The sequence below is a fragment of the Castor canadensis genome, chromosome 10 (assembly GCF_047511655.1).
Source record: "Castor canadensis chromosome 10, mCasCan1.hap1v2, whole genome shotgun sequence".
In the NCBI taxonomy this organism is placed as follows: Eukaryota; Metazoa; Chordata; class Mammalia; order Rodentia; family Castoridae; genus Castor; species Castor canadensis.
The window spans coordinates 116,341,044-116,362,010 of NC_133395.1; the positions used below are offsets into that span (position 1 = coordinate 116,341,044).

General features: G+C 40.5%; 1 protein-coding gene across 3 annotated transcripts in view; it reads right to left on the reverse strand.

Moving 5' to 3' along the window:
• Positions 1 to 1,145, reverse strand: part of Dennd6a (DENN domain containing 6A) — a 55,347-nt gene extending 54,202 nt beyond the window's left edge. For all 3 annotated transcript variants that reach the window (XM_074044023.1, XM_074044022.1, XM_074044021.1), the window contains exon 1: positions 837 to 1,145. In XM_074044023.1, the coding sequence (XP_073900124.1) occupies positions 837 to 1,073 (237 nt within the window). In that variant the 5' untranslated portion in view covers positions 1,074 to 1,145. The remainder of the gene's footprint in view (positions 1 to 836) is intronic.
• Between the last annotated feature and the right edge of the window lie 19,822 nt (positions 1,146 to 20,967).

Genomic DNA, 20,967 nt, shown 5'->3' on the forward strand with positions numbered 1-20,967 from the left:
AAGCACAAAGCCCTGAGTTCAAACCGCAGTCCCACCACAAAAAATAAAATTTAAAAGAAGAAAAATGTGAGTCATTCATAAGCAAGTTAATTTCCCTATATTCATCTTGACATTAGCTTTCAGGTCTACTTTCAGGCCTACTGTTCCAGAAGCAATAACGGGCTCGGGATGTATCTCAATGATGGGGCACTTGTCTAGCATTGAGGAAAGCATGAATTCAATCCCTAGCACCAAAGGAAAACAAAACATATATTTTAAAAAAATAAACAGCGCACAGAACCCAGAAATGGGGAACAAAAGACGGAAAAGAAGAAAATGCATGCTGAGATAAGCATTTCGGGGAAGGCTCTAGGAGTTACTGCAACTGACAAAACAACCTGGACATACAAGTTTGGCTATTAAAGGTTCACTATATATATGTATATGCATATACATATACACACATACATATACATATATGTGTGTATGTCGAGGTATTGTTCCATGCTTGACAAAGTCCCAAACAAACATCCTGCCCGCAGCCTTGTCTGGACGCTGCTAACCCTTTTACTTATTCCTGTGACGCTGGGTTTTGGGGGATTTTTTGGTTTTGTTTTTTTTTTTTCCTCTTTTTAAAGACGCACATCAGCAAGTATTTAATTTAGGATGGGCCTAAAGAGAACTTTTCACCCCAGGCCGCAGCCCGAGATCCTCCCACGGGAAGGGTCGATGGACCGCAGCCCGGCCACGCCCGGATGCGCGGCCGCTGGGGTTGTGGCCCGCGGAGCCCTCAGCTCTGCTGGAGCCGCCCCGGCGCGGGGTGCGAAGCTTGGAGACGGGGTGCGGCCTGGCCTCACCTCCACCGCCTGGCCCAACTCCAGGTCGAAGCCCACCACACACACGCAGTGCAGCCAGGCCGAGAAACTGTCCCAGCGCAGCAGGCCCCGGCCGCGGCCATCGTCCTCTTCATCGTCCTCCAGCGCGGCGCCCGCCGCCACCAGGGCCGACGCCTCGCGCCGCTCAGCCACCTCCACTGCCTCGTCCAACGGACCGCGGGAGCCGGGTCCCAGGCCCGCCGGGCCCAGCAGAGCCATCCGCCAACCCCCTGGGCAGTTCGCACCGCCTCCGAAACGCGAACCGCGCCGCAGAGCGCGCTCGGCTCGGCGCATGCGCATCAGGCGCTCCTGCAGCCGCCCGAGACTCCGCCTGGGCGGGGCGGAGCTTCTGGTCACGTGACCCTGGGAGCCAGGCTCCGCTCTGATCCCTCCCCTCCCACCAGGGTGCGGACGTGGAGATGTCACGTGGTAGGCTGTCGCGGATTGTACTGCTGACCCGGGCTTCTTTATCTTATTAAAGCTCTTTAGGACTGAAACGGTGGTTTATCAATCTTTGTCACCCTCGTTCACATTCCAGGGACCAGGCAATGAATTATTCTTGGATTGACACTGTTCATAATTATAGTAAGATACTATTAAATTATTCAAACATAATGATAACAATGACTCACGTTTATTAAACTTATTCTGTATCAGCTGATGTGCCAGATTCAAATACAAGTATTTACACATGTTACTCATATGTTAGTCATTGCAAGTAAAACCTCTCTCTTTCTCTTCCATCTCTCTGCTTTTGGTAGGTTGGCTAGTTGTTTTTTGACAAGGTCTCACTGTGTAGCCCGAACTGGCCTCCATTTTGTTAACCTGAGTCTCCCAAGTGCTGGGATTACCGGCGTGAGACAACACGGCCCGCTTATTGATTTGTCTTTACAGACAAGGAAATTAAGGTCTGAGAGGTTACATGACTAGTCCAACGAGTATGACAACCCAGCTGCCTGCTTACTGGTCATTCCAGCAGTCTGCTGATTCAGAGATCTGTACTTTTGCTCTACTGTTCCCTTTTTACAGAGGCCCTTCCCACCTTTCTTGGTCATGTTGACTCACTCAACACTCAACTATCTCCACACCTTTCTGAAACCCAAGGTTGGGCAGGTTGGCTTCCAGAGCAACCTGCGGATTATGTTCTCAGAGCAGTGGGGCAGGGCCTGGTCTCAGGCAACTTTGAATTATCAGAGGTCAGCTCTAGGCTGGGCACCCAAGAAGCACTTGTTCTGTTGAATTGTTACTTACTATTGGAGTAGCACAAAACTACTGACTAGGATTTGTTCAGCACCTACTATGCTGACAAATAAACTGCATGTCTAGAGTAATTAGAAAACACAGTAATACTCCAATAGAAAACTATATAAAGACAGTTGATGGAAACAGCAGTGTGCATGCTTTTACACTCTTCTATCATATTCAGCCCTGCCAACAGTCCCAAAAGGCAGGTTCTATTACTGTTTTCGTTTTACATGTGAGGAAACTGAGGCTCCAAGTGATGACAGTGAAACAGCTAGTAGGTGGCAGAACAGAGATTTAAACCCAGGTCTTTCTGACTCAGCCTAATCTCAGGACTTTTGCTGCACTGCCCAGTCAAATCCACTCCATTTGACAAATACTGTCCTCTTCACATCTTTAGGATTTTTGTTTGGAGTAGGTGTTGCCATTCCTGTTTTCAAGATGGCCATGTATTCTCTTGTGGTGCTTGCTGGAGACTTTCTTTAGGACGGAAGATGAACTAGGGACAACACTTAAGTTAGAGGCCAAACCTTCCCCCAAAGCAACCTGCCATCCTACTCCACAGAACCACTGTAGTTAAGAGGGAAAAAAGCATATTCTGCATTCAAGTAGGGCTCTAAACCCCACTGTTAAGAGGAAACAGTAGCTTTTAGTATTGGAAAGAACATTGGACTAGATGTCAAAAGGTCAGCACTTCCAGCAACCAGCTCCATCCAAGATCATGGCAGGCAAGCAGCTCCAAGACTCAGTTTTTGCATTGGTGAATGGGAATGACCAGTACTAATCCCCTCAGTGAGTGTTGGGAAGAAGTAAGCTACCCTAATGCACACATTTTACTGGATGCTACTTCATTAGTAATGACTAATGAGCTCTAAAGACCACTTGTTTCACAGGGTTCATTCTTTGACATGTGGACACAAACTGCCATTCTCTGAAATGCTGTCTTATAATATTGGGTTAAGGGCAATCTTGTCAAAATATTGTACTCTGAAAACAGCATATTAGGAGGGCCAGAAGTCTCCTGAGAAAAAGCAACCAAGCATCTAAGAATTTTATTCTCTTCTTCTTAGTACATATTAATTGCACAAAGGGGAGGGGCTTCATTGTGATATTTCTATACATAAATATAATGTAATTGGATCAAATTTGCTCCCTCTATGACTTTTTTATATTAGAGAATTTTTAAGAAAAAAATCAATCTGTTTGGAAATACAAACACATACTACTACCACTTAAACCTTTACTCAAAAAAATCCATCACCACCAGAGAAAACAGAAAGTAGTATGGCTTTGTTTTCTCTTCATCCTTGTGATTTTGATATTCTAACTTAGACTTTATTTTAACACAGTTTCTGTGATTAATACTTGAATGTTTCATGTCTGGAGAGAAAATAAGTACTAACTTCTTCCTTCTTATGTGTTGTCATTAGACCCTTTGAATCTGAAAGGATCTTGGATCAAGTCATCTCTCCACACTTCCCATCCTATACATGAATCTTCTGATGTTTGGTCAGCCAGCCTCACCTCTTATTAAGGTTAGGTCACTACCTTTCAGAGCTACTTTTTCTGGATGTCATAAGAACTGAAAAATTCTTCCTTTTATGGAGACAAGGTTAGCCACTTTGTAATGTACACCCATTAGTCTAAGTTGTGCTTACTGTATTACACAGAGGAGCCCAACTCTTCTACATGATAGCCCGGTGAATGCTTCAGAATAATTATCCCCACACCCCATATCTTCTTGTTTCTTCCCCAAATCCTCCAACTGTTCCTTAAAGGATGTGGTTTCTAAGCCATTCATCATCCTGTTGCCCAACTTGGGCAAACTCCAACTTGTCACTGTCACTCTTAAGACCCAGAAGGAAACACCATCCTCCAAGTGTGATCTGACCACTGCAGAGTGTACCCTGGGACTATTCCCTTCCTTGTCCCAGCCACTTGCCTTCTATATTCATTCCAGTTCAGATCATATTTGCTTGGTTTGGCAGCCAGGTCACATCACTGGCTCAGGTTGTGTTTACTGTCAACTAAAGCCCAAGGCCTTTTTTCATGTGAGGAGCACTTAAGTCAGAGAAGGCTGCTTTAGCCAAGAGCATGACTGGATTCATGGCTCTGCTGCTCTCCTAATATTACCAAGAACACTGAACACTGGATTAAAAACATTCCAGACCTCCCTACTCACCCCTAACCAAAGTCCTGGCATTTCAGCAATTTTCATAGTGTGAAAGAAAGAGAGAGAAAAAAAAAAAGAGAGAGAGAGAGAGAGAGAAAAGAGAGAGCAATGTCAGATTTCTGGGCTTAATTTTACCAAAAGGATCCGCAGGGAGTCTAAATGCCCTAGATAGCCACCTAGGGCAGTCAGGGGATTTCCCTATTACTTTTGAACTAAATGTGGCCAGGGATGTTGGGACACAACTACAGGAAAATATATAGAGAAATAAACAGATGCCAAGTACCAATGTGTTACCAACAGAGGACTGTGTTTACAGTCCTCTGAAAGACAAAATAGGCAAATGCAGATTTTAAAGAGAAGATCAAACCAAGAAGACTATAAAATGCAGTATTGGGTACTTCCCTAACAATATTTGTGAAAACTTAAAAAATACTTTAAAAAGCTTTGTTTTCTTTCATCTTTATATGTATTTTTTTTTCCTTTTTTTGGTGATTCTGGGGTTTGAACTCAGGGCAGGTGCTCTACCACTTGAGCCGCTCCACCAGTCTTCATACTTATATTTCTAATACATATATAGTGCCTGACACATGGAAGGTATTCAGTTAAATATCTACTGAGTGAAAATATACATAGATATCTATTTTTATCTATATATCTATCTATCTACAACACTGTTCTCTTTTTCATTTTACAAAATTTTTCTTTCATGGTCAGTCATATGAATTTTTTCTTTTGAGGGGAGGAAGGCAGTGTTTTGAACTCAGGTCTTTGTGCTTGCTAGGCAGGTGTTCTACCACTTGAGTCATGCCTCCAGTGCTTTTTGCTTTAGTTATTTTTCAAGTAGAGTCTAATGTTTTTGCCCAGGCTAAACTGGATCACAATTCTCCTATTTATATCTCCCATTCAGCTGGATTACAGGCATGAGCTACCTTGCCTGACCAAGTTTTTTCTTAAATATAGTATCCTTAGCTTATGAAAAATAAAGACAGTGATATCTTACTTATTTGAAGTCACTTTTCCAACTGTCTGATAGTACTCAAAAATGGGTTTAATAGGCCTAATAACAATTGAAATGCAAAATAGAAAAAAGTAACCAAGAAACTTCATGCTCTTTTTTATTTTTTGTAAGTGCTGGGACTGGAAACTAAAATGGAGAGAGAAAGCCCACACTAAAATAAACTTGATTCAATTTTTATAATTTATAGGGGTAAGACAGCCAAGGCTTTGCCTCAGTTATTGTAGTTTGGCTTCAACTTTCTTTCTTTTTGGAAAAAAGTATTGTATTCTTGGTACATAGATGTTTATTTTGTTGGGTCTTTCTTTCTTTCTTTTTTTTTGGCTGCTCTGGGGTTTGAACTCAAGGCCTCACACTTGCTAGGCAGGTGCTCTAGCACTTGAGTCACTTCATCAGCCCTGGCTTCAACTTTCTGTCATGGTTTTTCATGCATTGACTTTTGGTTTTTATTAGTGTAAACTTGAATGTGTAGCAGCCCTACCTAAGAAAAATCCCAAACATCTTGTTTTGAACATGTTTGCACTCTTCTGTTATCTAGACAAATTAAGGGAGTCCAATATTGCAAACTAAAAGAATTACCTAAATTAAACTTAATCCAGGAAGTCCTCCTTGGCTGATTTCCCAGCTATGCAGTACCAGTCTGCACAAGACCAGGGTACTATAAATTCTAGTTCTATTCTGAGTAAGAGCTTTTTAAAAAAAATTTTTTTAAGAAAGATTAGCCAGGCGTGTTTGTACACACCTATAATTCCAGTACTCAGGAGATGGATAGAGGCAGGAGGAGCAAGAGTTTGAGGCCAAGCTGACCTACCTTGGGAGATCCTGTCAAAAAAAAAAAAAAAAAAGCCAGTGGTTCACACTTATAATCCTAGCTACATGGGAGGCAGAGATCAGGAGGATCACAGTTCAAAGCCAGCCTGGGCAAATAGTTCGTGAGACCCTATCTCAAAAAAACCTATCGCAAAAAAGGGCTGGTAGAGTGGCTCTAGGTATAGTCCCTGAGTTCAAGCCCCAGTACCACAAAAAAAAAATATTTTAAAGAGTGGCTCAGTGGTTGAGTACTTGCATAGTATGCACAAGCCTGAATTTTGTCTACAATACCTAAAAATAAAACATTCTCATTAGAAATAATTGCTATGAGCCAGGAGCCGGTGACTCACGCTTATAATCCTGGGAGGCAGAGGTCAGAAAGACTGTGGTTCAAGGCCAGCCTGGGCAAATAGTTTGAGAGACCCTATCTAGAAAATAACCAACACGAAAAGGGGCTGGTGGAGTGGTTCAAGTAGTAGAGCCCCTACCTTCCAAGTGTGAGGCTCCGAGCTCAAACCCCAGTATGGCCAAGAAATACATAAATAAAGAACTACTATGAAGTATGTATTTTTACTTTGCTGCTGAGATGGCAACCCTCTTAGGAATAATTTGAGATAGTAGATTAAAAATTTGGTTTTAAGGGGCTCGCATAGTGGCTCATGCCTATAATCGCAACTAGTTAGGAGGCAGAGATTGAGAGGATTGCAATTAGAAGTCAGCTTGGGCAAAAAAATTAGCAACATCCCGTCTCAACAAAAAAGCTGAACATGGTGATGCGTGCCTGTCATCCCAGGTATATGGGAAGGTTAAGTAGGAGGATTGCGGTCCAAGGTCAGCCAGGCCAAAAAAAAAAAAAGTAAGACCCTAACTGAAAAATATCTAAAAACAAAAAGTTTTGGTGGCAAGGCTCAAGAATTAGAGTGCCTGCCTAGCAAGCGTGAGGCCCTGAATTAAAACCCCAGTACCAACCAAAAAAAAAAAAAAAAGTTTTCAAGAATGATGTCAGAGGACTCACATATTCCCTGATTTCAAAATTTACTACAAAGCCACAGTAATCAAAACAGTGTGGTACTGACATAAAGACAAACATGTAGTTTAAAGGAATAGAATAGAGAGCCCAGAAATAAATATTGTATATATCAGCAAATGATTTTTAACAAGGGTGTCAAGACCATTCAATGGGGAAAGCAGAGATTTTTTTCAACAAATGGTGCTGGAAAAATCAGATTTTCACATACAAAATAATGAAGTTAGACTCTTACTTAATGTTACATACAAAAATAATTTGAAATGGATCAAAGACTTAGCACAAAAGTTAAAACTGTAAAGCTCTTAAAACATCAGAGAAAAACCTTATAATGTTGGATTTAGCAATGATTTTTTTGGAAAAGAAATATGTAAACTACACCTTATTAAAATTAAGACTTTTGTATATCAAAGAACACTACCAACAGAGTAAAAATACAGCCCACAGAATGGGAGAAAACATTTGCAAATCATTTCTCTAATAAAAGAATAATCTATAGGGCTGGCAGAGTGACTCAAGTGGTAGAGTGTGAGGCCCTGAGTTCAAATCCCAGTACCATCACACAAAATACCCCTAATATATTTATAATATATTTTTGTTTGTATATTATAATACATTTTTATGTATTTTTATGTTTGTATATATAATATATTCTATGTGATATATAATGTAAAAATATTTTTGTTTGTATTTTATATAAAATATTTTTTCTTTATATGTAATATATTTCTATGTTAATAAAAAACAAACAACCTTATTCAAAAATGGGCAAAAGATTTGAATAGAACTTATGCAAAGAAGATACACAGATACCACAAGTAGACACTATTTCACGTCAATTAGTATAGCTATTAAGAAAAAAAAAAAGATGCTGGGAGCCAGTGGCTCATGCCTGTAGTCCTAGCCACTCAGGAAGCAGAGATCAGGAGGATCGTGGTTCAAAGCCAGCCCTAGAAAATAGTTCTTGAGACCCTACCTCAAGAAAACCTATCACAAAAATAGGGATGTGGAGTGGCTCCAAGTGTAGGCCCTAAGTTCAAGACCCAGTACCAAAAAAAAGGAAAGAAAGAAAGGAAGGAAGGAAGGAAAGGGGTGGGGGGTGGGAAGAGAGAGAGAGAGAGAGAGAGAGAGAGAGAGAGAGAGAGAGAGAGGAAGAAAGAAAGAAAGAAAGAAAGAAAGAAAGAAAGAAAGAAAGAAAGAAAGAAAGAAAGAAAGAAAGAAAGAAAAAGAAAGAAAGAAAGAAAGAAAGATAGAAAGAAAGAAAAAGAAAAGAAAAGAAGGAAGGGGGGATGGAAATGTCCACTTTTGGCTGGGGTGTGAAGAAACTGGAGCACTTGTTCATGATTAGTGGGAATGTAAGGTGTGCAGCTGCTAATGAAAATATTACGGAGCTTCCTCAAAAAACTGAACAGAGCTGGTGATGTAGCTCAGGGGTAAAGTGTTTGCCTGGCATGCACGAAGCCATGGATTCTATCCTCAGCACCCCACACCCTCCACACTCACATATTATACACAGAATGAACATATGATCCAGCAATCCCACTTCTAGGTATATACTCCATCGGAGTAAAGGTAGGACTCAAATAGGCATTTGTACAGTGGAGGTCATAGCAGCTTGATCCGTAATAGCCAACAGCTGAAAACAACTTAAATGTCTGTCTGCAAGTGAACATATTTAAAAAATAGCATATACACAAAGGAATATTATTCATTCTTAAAAAAGAATGAAATTCTGACACTCGTGACAACAGAGATAAACCTCAAAGACATTATACTTAGTGAAATAAACTAGACGCAAAAGAAAAATATGACACAATTCCACTTACATGAGGTACTTAAAGCAGTCACACTCATAGAGACAGAAAAAGAACTGTGCCAGAGGCAGGACAGAGGAGGGAATGGAGAATAGTTATTTAATAGGTGCAGATTTTCACTTAGGTATAATAAAGTCTCTGAAGCTTAATATTGGTAATATTTACACAATACTGTGAATATACGTAATGCCACTGCATTGTACACTTAAAAATAATTAAAATGGTAAACTTTATTTTATGTATGTTTTCTCACAAAGAAAAAGATTATTTCGGGCACATAAGTACAATGGAGATAATTTTTGAAAAGCATGATTTTTCTCTACAAGACTTTTTTTCCAAACATGAATCTGTATTGTAAATTTTCATTTGTTTTTGAATTTGTGCTTTGAAGTTTCATTCACAAGTAGTCGTGGACAACGTGCTAAAATTTCAGCAGTGAGCAAAACAGACATAGTTGCAACCTTATCAGAGCTGACAGAACAAAACAGGTAAAAAGAAAGTAAAGCAGCAAATAAATAATGATGAATTGTGACACATGTGAAGAAATAAATATGCTAAGATGCAGAGTAATGGGGGTGGGAAAGATCTACTTTAGATGAATCTGATAGGTGGTTTTAATCTGCCAGCTAGGGCTAAGTGATGACAAAAATAACTACAGTCGAGCATCACTTAACAGCAGGGATAAGTTTTGAGAAATGCATCCTTACATGATTTTGTCATAATTTGAACATCACAGAGTGTACAAACTAAGATGCCTACAAGGTCAGTAGGCGGTATAGACTTTTTGGACCATCAGGGAACATATGCTTTGTCCTTGGCTGAAACAGCCTTATGCAATGCATGACTGTATTTGGCCTTTGCCCCTGGTTGTTGTCACAAAGCTCCTAAAACCTTTGGAATCCATGGAATGATAAGAGTGTGTTTTGTATGCTAATACTATGACTGATGGACTGGGTATCCAGAAGTAACTTCAGGATGGGAGTTGGTCTCCAGAAAGACCAAAGCATGATTAGATGGTTGGAACTTTCAGCCTTATATTCTCACCCCAAACTCCATGTCTGGGGAGAGGAGAGAAGCTGAAGGCTAACCTAATCACCAATATCAAGGATTTAACCAATCATGTTAGGCTAAGCCATGAAACCTCCATAAAACACTGAAGGACAGGGTTCAGAGAGCTTCTAGGATGGCGAATGTGTCAAAGGGCTTGGAGGGTGGCAGACCCAGCGAGGTCATGGAAGCTGCATTCCCCTGACCCCAATCTTGCCTTATTCCTCTCTCCCACTTGACTGTTCCCGAGCATGTCCTTTATGATAAACTTGTAACAGTAAATAAAGGGTTTCCTTCAGTTTTGTCAATCATTCTAGCAAGTTATCAAACCTGAAGTGGGAATAGTTGGAGCCCCAAGTTATAACTAGTTGGTCAGAGGTGCAGGTGACAACTAGGTCCTGAGACCGGCATCAGAGGTAGAAGCAGAAGAGGGAGCAGTCTTGCAGGACTGAGCCTCTAACTTGCGGAATGTGAGGCTGACTCCACATGGTGTGAGAAGTGAATTGAACTGTTGAATACCCAGCTGATATCTGGAGAGCTGGAACTGTTATGAATAAAAACAATTCGTGGGCTGCCAAAACAACATACCACCATCTGGGTGGCTTAAACAACAGAAACTTATTTTCTCAGAGTTCTGAAGGTTAGAAGTCTAAGATCAAGGTGCTATTCAGTTTGATTTCTGTGAGGTTTTTCTTCCTGGCTTGTAGTTAGCTGGTTTCCTGCTGTGTGGAGAGAGAGAGAGAAAGAAAGAGAGAGAGATCTTTCTCTTCTTATAAGGATGCCAATCCAATTACATTTGATTCCCACTCTTGTGGCCTCATTTAACCTTATTTTCCTCCCTAAATGCCCTATCTCCAAATACAGTAAAATTAGGGGTCAGGGCTTCAACATAGGAATTTGGGAAGGATTCAGTTCAGTCTATAACCAATAATTGATCAGGGAAGCCCTCTTGGAGAGCATATCCAATGAGACTTTCAGCATCATAGGAACTAGTTATGGGATGGGATGATCCAGAGGAGGAAGGGCACTGTATAGAGGGCAAACGTGCGGAGGTGTATGAGTACGTGCTATGCTATCTTAGAATACTGAGTTGTGCTGTTGATGAAAATAAAAACCAAATGAGATAGATGGCACTCAGGTGCTAAGTATAGATGTTATTAGTGAGTAGATGTCTCTGTGTTAAATGTAGATAGAAAGAAATAAAAGGACCAAAAGTAATATTCTTAAGGTATAAATATACATGAGGCACCTAGGCACTAAATATTCATAACAAATGAAATAACGTATGAGACAGTTAATGTCCACGACATATTAAATATACATGAATCTTTAGCATTTAAGGTGTTAGTCACCCATTGGTAATAACTATTCTGGTTAATGTGTTCTCCCTCTTCCCCAGACACGTAAACTTATAGCCCCTCCAAAAAACAGTTGAGTTGGGTGTGGAGGTGTACATCTGTAATCCTAGCATTCAAGAGGCTGAGGCAGGAGGGTCATGAATTTGAGGCCAGCCTGGGCTATATAGTGAGACCTTGTCAAACCAACAATAACAACAACAAAAACAAACAAACAAAAAACCCCAGTTTTTTAGATCCCGTGGCAAACTACAGCTGTAAAACAGGTATATTTGTCCCTCCAGAGTCCTTCTGGTGGAAAAAGCCCATGTCTCTGACCCAGGGCACCTTCTGACTGTGCCCCCTTTGCTTGAACTTGAACTCTGGTCCATCATCAGAGAAAAAGGTGTGGAATGCTCAAACATTGCACATCCCAGGGTTTCAGTAGTGCCATCTTTCCACCTTTCTTGCACACTTTCATAATAGTGTGTTAACTTATCCTATTTCTTTCCTCTCACTTGTCATTGTGTGTCTTAAGTTGATTTATAAACTGTGTGTGTGATTCAAGCATTTTAATTTGGCCTGCTCGTCTGTTCTTTGATCTTTGGGATACCCTGCCTGATAATGTAATTGAAGTTTATCACTGCATCAGGGTAATTTCCCACACAACAAAAGGCCTTAAAATGGGGGAAAGCTTGATGTATTCTAGAATTGCACTGCCCAATTTGGTAGCCACTAATCCTATGTGGCTACTTAAATTTGAAATAAAATAAAATTAGAATTCCATTTCCTCATGTACACTGGCCACATTGCACATGCATAATAGCTACATATGTTTGGGAGACATCAACAGACAACTGAACAGTGCAGAAGAACATTTTCATCAACACAAACCATTATTGGGCAGTAATATTCTAGAAACTTAGAGATCAGCAGGGCTAGAAGGTGATGCTGAGGAGAGTGACAAGAGATGAGTTTGGAGAGAAATGCAGTATTGATGGCAGGTAAGAACAAGTGCACTGTGGAAAACAGTTTGGATTTTGGTGGAAGTGTAAATTACTTAATACAGTTTATTTATTCTCAAATATTTTGAGAAGATTTGCTCTACTTATTGATTGAAGAACAGATTGGGAGATGTGCAGAGAAGAGTTAACATAGCAGACTTGATCACTATCCTTTGAAAGTTCAGCTTATAAGTTGGTCTTTGGCTGGAAGTTAGATTTTTGGGAAGGTTCCCACCACTCATCTGATAAGAATGGTTCATTGTGTCTAAATTGTGCAATAGACTTTACAACTTGATCTTTGTGGAATGGTTTAACAAAATACCATAAACTGAGAGTCTTTTAAACAACAGAAGTTTGTTTTTCACCATTCTGGAGGCTGGGAAGGCCAAGATCAAAGATCGGGCAGATTCCGTATCGATCAGCTATGGGCCTAGCTCTCTTGTTAATAAAGGTATCATCTTGCTGTGTCCTCACATGATGAAAAGGTCTTTCTGAGGCTGTGTGTGTGTGTGTGCGCGCACTGGAGTTTGAACTCGGGACTTGGTGCTTGCTAGACAGGTGCTCTACCACTTGAGCCACACCACCAGCCCTCATGCCTCTTTTATAAGGGCACTAATCCCATTCATGAGGACTCTGCTCTCTTTGCCTAATCACCTCTCAAAGGCCCAGCTCCTAACACCATCATCTTGTGAGTGAGAGTTTCAACAGATGAGTTTTGGGAGGACAAAATTCAAACCATAGCAATTTGGAAACACTTGATTTCCTTTGGGGAATCTGGAATTTTGGGCACATGCCAGGCAAAAGGTGACTGAGTGACTAGCTCCCAACAAAATCCCTGGGTGCTGAGTGTTTGACAATCTTTCCTGGGTGGCAACATTTCTCTTTAATGTTGTTGCAATGCATTGGTGGAGAATTAAGAACATCTGGTGTGATCCTGTGGGAGAGGACTTTGGGAGGTTTGAGCCTGATTATCTCTAACCCACATGCCTTTTTCCTTTGTCAATTTTGCTTTGAATCTTCTTGCAATGATAAATCATCGCTGCCATGCTCCAGTGGCTCACATCTGTTATCCTAGCTACTCAGGAGGCAGAGATCAGGAAGGATCACGGTTTGAAGCCAGCCTGGCCAAATAGTTCACGAGACCCTATCTTGAAAAAATCCTTCTCAAAAAAGGGCTGGTGGAGTGGCTCAAGGTATAGGCCCTGACTTCTAACCCCAGTATCACAAATAAATAAATAAATAAATAAAAAACCATTGCTGTACGATTATATTCTGAGCCCCAAAAGTCTTCCTAGGAAATTGTTGAAACTGGGGGTGGTCCTGGTAACCCCTGATACAGAGGGCCAGGAGATAACAATGAAATGAAAAATTCATTTAAGAGGCAATTTTGATGACCCAGGTAACAGGTAATGATGGCTTGAATGAACTAGAATGATGGCAATTAAAATTGAGAGAAAGAGTTCAAAATTTCCAAAATATTATCTTTGTCATAGAACTACAAACATAGAATGGGAATCCCATCCAATATGGTGATAGGAAATTTGATTCTTTCTCTCCAATTCTCTACTCACTCCTTTTAGTTTAATTTTGATTCCATTTACTATTTATCTGCCTGCCCATTATGTTCAAAGGATGAAACCAGCTTTATGCAACTCATTTTCATTACACCTATTATCCATCAAATTCTGTATTTTTCTCTTTGAATAGCTCTCATTTCTGTCCCTTTGGCTTTTCTTCACCATTGCTGGTCCCACTGTTATATCTCTTAAGGTCTGTATTAATGCACTGATTTAGAAAGTCAGTCTTCCTAATATCAGGTTCTCCCATCCTTAAACACACTCAACATGATCTAATCCTTAATTATCAATCCATTCCCACTGTCATCACATTAAATTCATTTGACATAGTTTCAAGGTTTTCTCACAACCTAGCCCCATTCTATCTTTCCATTTTTGTCCCCCTCCATACTTATCCTCCTCTCCCTGGGGCCCTTCTGACCCAAGATGATCATTGCTACCCCAAGGCTTTAGTTATGTATGTCTTCCACATTTTTGCTCTCATATTACTCTGACTCATTCAAGTCCCATTTTATTCATAAATCCTTCCCTGACTGGCCTTTCCCTGACTGTACTCCTTAGTCCCTCTCAATCAAATGTAAGTGCCATATAATTGAGAATTTACATATGTATCAATTAAGACTCTCTTGGTTGCAGATGACAAAAGACCCAACTCAAGTGGATGTATTAAACAATAAAAGGAAATTTAATGTCTTGTATATCTTAAAATTTCAGAGACTATCTTCCTTTATTGCAGTTCTACTTGAAGGCTTCATAACAAAGGGCTCCAACAATATGACGTCAGAGTTTGTTTCCCTTTTACAATGCTGGGGATCAAACACAGGTCCTTGCTCATGCTAGGCAAGCACTCTACCAGCTTACACCCCAGCTCCTCTCACCAGAGCTAGGTTGCTCTCTGTTTCTGTATTCTGTCTTCCACTGAGTTGACTTTACCTGAAAGCTAAGTTCCTCCACACACCTTACAGCTTCAATTTCCTAGGCTCAGGTCCAAGTCCAGTGGGAAAACAGAGAGCATTTCTTCCTGGAAATTTGCAAGCAACTCTATGAATTCACCTTTTGTAACTTGAACTTATCATCTCTACTTTATCACTGTGACAAATACAATCCTAAGAACTGACTGGTCACTTGTGGGTCACAGGATCCAACCCTGCATTAGCTTTCCTTCATGGTCACAAGATACCTGAGATAATCAACTTAGTGTTAGTCAGTTTTCCATCTCTGTGAAAAAAAAACCTGAGAAAAACAAAAAGAGGAAGGATTTATTTTGCCTCATGGTCTCAGAGGTTTTAGCCAACTCCATTACAGTAAGAGTGGAAGTATTAGAGGAAGAGGCTATTCATCTCATGGCAGGCAGGAATCAGACACAGAGAGAGACAGAGGAGAGAGATAGGAAGAGGCCAAGCAAGATATAGCTTGAAAGACATGCCCCCCCATTGACCTACTTCCTCTAGCTAGGCCCATCTCCTAAAGTTCCCAGCATCCCCCCAAATAGTACTGCCATCTGGAGAACTAGTCTTCCACACATGAGTGTGTGGGGGCTATTCCATATCCAAACCATAACAAACTTAAAAGGAAGAAGGATTCATTTTAACTCAGAGTTGCAGAGGTTTCAGTCCATGGTCAGTTGACTCCGTTGTTTTAGGCCCATGACAAGGCAGAACATCACAACAAGCAGCGTGTGGCAGAGCAAAGCTGCTTGCCTAGTGGTGGCCAATAAGCAAAAAGAGAGCAAGGAGGGAATGGGGACCTGATAACCTCTTCAAGGGCATGTCCCCAGTCACCCAACCACCTTCCAGTAGGCCCTACCTCTCAGTAGGGCCATTACCTGGGGACCAAGCTTTCAACATTTGAACTTTCGGAGGACATTTAAAATCTAAACTATAACTTATCCTTAAACCGGAAGTAGAGCCCCAATGACTTGAATGAACTCATAATGAAGTAAGGAGAATTCCAAAGGGAAATTGAGATAGAATTATCAGAAGAAGGGACAAGAGGAAGCAGACAAAAACAACCTATGACCATCATAATTCATGTAACCTTAGGAACTGCTTCATAATAGGCAAAAATTTCACCCATCTTTGTCTTTTTATTTTTTTAATTAAACATTTTCACTCATCTTTAATTTGATTTTTCTAAATTAAATAGGACCCTTGCTCCATCTGCTTGGCTAATGTAATGAGCTGTTTTCAAGTGCCTCTCCCCACCTGAAGCACACATAAGTACTGGACATTATGGAACCCAGGAAAATTGGACCAAAAGACTTGAGGATTTTTTTTTTTTTTTGTGATATTGGAGCTTGAACTCAGGGCTTCAATACCCCCTGAGCCACTCCACCAGCCCTCTTTTAGGTTGGGTATTTTCAAGACAGGGTTTCACAAACTATTTGCCCAGGCTGGCTTCAAATCATGATCCTCCTGATCTTTGCCTCCTGAGTAGCTAGGATTACAGGTGTACGCCACCCGTGCCTGGCTAAGGCTTGACAGTTTGGACATGATTATGGTCTGAAAATATTCACTGACCTCATTTTTCATTTGAATATGAACATATTTGCTGAGGTCATCCACTATCTCTAAATCCCTGAGACTCATTTATTTCTGTTTCAGTATTGGGATTTGAACACAGAGCCTTCACACTTGATAGACAGGCACTTTACAACTTGAGCCACACCTCCAGCTCCCTGGATCACTGGGACTTTTATTAGGAAGTCCAGGGCAAAATTTCTTAGTGTTGAGAGCCCAGGCACACATACCTATCTTTAGTGGTTTTGATAGGATCGGGACTCACATCTGTATTAGTCGTATACAAACTCACACTCCTACAGAAACTGCTGAACTTTTACATGGGTAATGTTTTTCTTCCAAGTTGTGTTATTTGTTTTCTGATTTATGCTCTTGTATGCCTTACTAGGCTGGGCAGAGAGAATCCAATAAATACTTGTTGATAGGTACAAAGAAAATAATGCAGTTTCTGTGTAAGGGAATGTACAACTCCAAACCAAGAAGGGGAGACTCAGGTATGATCACAAGTCAAGGAAAAGAACTGGAAAAATGAGAATTTAAAAAGAAGGAAGCACTCCAACAGATATAAAGACGAAATTAAGCTGGGTATGGAGGTGCACACCTGTAATCCCAGCAATTTAGGACTGAGGAGGGGGTACTGCAAGTCTGAGGCCAGCCCAGGCAATTTAGTGAGACCCCGGGTCAAAATTTAAAAGTAAATTAAGATAAATAAATAAAAATAAAGATGGACATATCATAGACCGTTCTTGAAGCTTTGAACCTTTTCTGGGGGAGAAAGAGGAAAAGACTTGTTTTTTTTATTTTCTAACAGCTTGAAAGAATTATTCTTAAAGCTAAAACAACATTGTTAGGGGTGAGGGTAGAAGTCTAGAATACATTCTGTTCTCTCACCCTTTGATCCTCTTTCATTAAGGTTAGGATTTTGAGCCGTGCATGGTGGCACACACCAATAATCTCAGCACTCAGGAGGCAGAGACAGGAGGATCATGAGTTTGAGGCTAGCCTGGGCTACATAGTAAGGTCCAGACCAGTGTGGACTACCTAGAAAGACACTGTCTTGGGGAAAAAAAAAAGCATTTAGGACTTCATTTCAACTTAACGTTCAAAGGTTATCATTTTATGAATTTAAGATTGAATATCTTAAGTCAAACTGAATAATTTAATTTCTTAACTAGTAGCTGTACAAGTGTTGCATTCTGACCTGGACTCTCATGTCAAGAGGAGGGGGCCCTCACCGGTGGGAGTTGTGGTCATAAAGGGGTCGACCACCAAATTACAGGCAGAGAGTACTTGTTTCAGCCCTGGTCCCAGGCCCCTATTCCCAGACCCAGAAAAATGGTATAATAAAGTCAAATTTAGCTACATAACATCACAAATTAACAAATAATGCAGTTGCCGTTATCCTGCCTTCTCCTCATGTAGTTTTCCAACAGTATTGACCATAAAACTGGCTGGCCTTATATAAACAACTGGTAAAGGGGTGCATGGTGGCTCATGTCTATAATCCTAGCTACTTGGGAGGCTAAGATTAGGAGGATTGTGATTCAAGGCCAGCCTGAGCAAATAGTTCAGGAGACCCATCTCCAAAATAACCATAGCAAAATGGACCAAAAAAAAAAAGATACTGATAAAGGGGAATTCAGTGAGTTATAAAAAAGTCAAAGAAGAAAGACATTCTTTTATTACATAAGTAAATATTAAGAAATGAGAATGTAATTATTTAATGGGAACGTTGCATTTTATTTGTACATCGGTGACTGATAACTAGTAAAAAAAAAATCCTAGAACGCACTTAGCATACTTGTGAAAGAGAAGGATCATGATAGCATTTGTGTGTGATCTCCCACGACAACAGCACTAGCGAGAGGGTCATAACATAATATGTCCTGTCCAAATAATGCTTCAGGACAGGATGAGGACCAGAGTTGGGAAGAGGTGTCAATATTGAAAATGGAGGCACAACGGTCAGAAAATGTATTTCAGGGCTCAGAAGTTCTCTGATGATTCTGTGATAGTTGGTATGTATCAGATGATAGTTGAAAACATGGTTTTTAGGACCCTTCAAAGAATCAGAATCAATGGGTACAAGGTACATTCTAGAAATATACATTTTTAATAATATTATTATTAAAATTATTATTATTATTATTATTCTTTTGACTCTTTTTATTAGTGTACATTATAGTACAAGGGAATTTCATTTTGACAAAGGAATCTGTGTTTTTTAACAGATTCTTCAGATGAAGGCAATCTGAGGATTGCACCCTGAAAAACTGTGTGTTTAGAGTGGTCACTGATTCAGGTTTGCTGTTCACAGGTACAGTGTAGAAAGCTCTCTAGTTGGACAGGGTTGTTAAACTCAAAAAGTTTGTTTAGGGATGGACTTGGTGGCTAATGCCTACAATTGCAGCTATTTGGGAAGCAGAGATCAGAGGACTAGAGATACAAAGTCAGTCCAGGCAAAAAGTTAGCAAGACATCATCTCAATAAACAAGCTGGGCATAGCAGTTCATGTCTGTAATTCCAGATATGCAGGAGGTTTAGGTAGGAGAATTTCTGTTTTAGGCATATCCCAGACAAAAAATGAGAGACCCTATCTGAAAAAACAATTAAAAAGCAAAACAATTATAAAGCAAAAAAAAAAAAAAAAACCTAAAAAGCAAACATTGTATGTTTATTTGAAGTACCTCCCTAGGGCTCTGATTAAAATATAGATTCTAATTTAGAGGGGCTGGCTGAGTCCTAGGAATTCTGTGTTTCTAATAAGCTCCCATGTGATGCTACTACCACTGAACTCAGGCCCACGCTCTGAATAGCAAGACTTTAGACTGAAAGTGAGATATACAAAAATAAAGAAAGCTATAGTTATAAATTACTTGTGGAATGGAAAACCAAGACATGAGGCCCGTCTAAGTCTGAAATAGACTTAAATCCAGAGCTTAAGCATATCTGAATCATGAAAGTGCAAATAGCTGAGTTAGAACCCCATGCAACCTGTATTGACTAAAACTAAATCACTAAGGCTCGGCTCTCCACAATCTTTCCCATGCCCAATGGTGAAGGTTAACCCTGATTATCAACTTGATTAGACTTAGAAGTGCCTAGTAGATTAGCAATACAACTCTGGGTGTGTCTGTGGGGCATTTCCAGAGAGGAGTCACTAAGAGGGGAAGACCCACTCTGAATGTGAGTGATACCATCCAATAGGTTGGGGGCCTGGATGGAATAAAAGGAAAAGAAGGAGCAGGAGCATCAGGGGGCATTAATTGGTAAAGAGCTTGCCTAGAAAGGCTCTGAGTTCAAAACCCTATACCACCAAGAAGAAGAGAAGGAGGAGGAAAAGGAGGAAGAGGAGGAGGAGGAGGAGGAGGAGGAAAAGTAGACCTCTAGCACAAGGATTCTCTCTCTCTCTGCTTCCTAGCTGTCATGATGTGAACTGCTCTGCTCTAACACATCCTCCCGACCATGATGGACTGAAACTGTGAAACAGAGTAAATCTTGTCTCAATTAACTTGTTTCTCTCAGATGTTTGTCACAGTGATGAACAAAACTGACCAACACACCTGAGCTGCCCTCTTCTCCCATGGAGCCTGTTTGACACCTATAAGAAAAGAGAGCATCATACCTTCATACCTTAGGTCTCAGGCTAGGTCTATCCAAGTTTCTTAAAGTAACTCATTGCTTTCTCTAATTAACAAATCCATTCCCAACAAGTTAGAAAATGCAGCTTTGTAACACAGGATAACCAATCAACACCACAGAAGTTTCCCACAGGAAGATCTTATCCTGTCTTCCTCTGCTGAAAATCTTTGATGGTTCCCTACTGTTATGGACAAAACCCAGAATTCACACCTTTGAATTGAATTTCCTCCACATTCTGCTCCATCACTGACTTTCCAACCTGATCTCTTAATAAAAACCAGTTTTCTCACACACTTCTAGTGCAGGTCACACTTTCCTGCAAGAGTATTTCCGAGTTCTAAGTCCCTGCTCCGATGTCTTTGCTGGAATGTCCTCTGTCTAACACATTCCTCTAAGCTTATCTTAGATGTTAACAATGATGATGCAACAACAATCTATAGTCACATAATCCCTACTGTGAGAATTCTCAATGAATTCTCAGTACAGTTCTGAAAAAGAGAGATTACTATTGTTCATTCATTCATTTGGCAAATATTTGTTGAGCCCCTAATGTGTGCCAGGCACTACTCTAGGCACAGAAAAACAAAACAGACAAGCCCCCACCCTCAAAAGACTTACATTCCAGCTTTAAGAGACAAGTAACAAACAAATGGGCCCACAATACATCAGTGATAAGTGCTTTGGAGGAAAATGAAGCAGGATATGGGGATGAGATAAAGAGGATGATTTCAGCCAATACCTGAATGGAGACAATGTGAGTCTGAGGACAGCTAGCAGAGGCAGAGAAAACAGGGAATATGAGGGGACATACCAAGGGTGGAGTGACTGATCAGGAAGAAGGTTGTAGTCAGAGAAGTGGGAGTGATGTGGCAAATCACAGAGGAAGACTTTATTAATCTAAGAATTTTG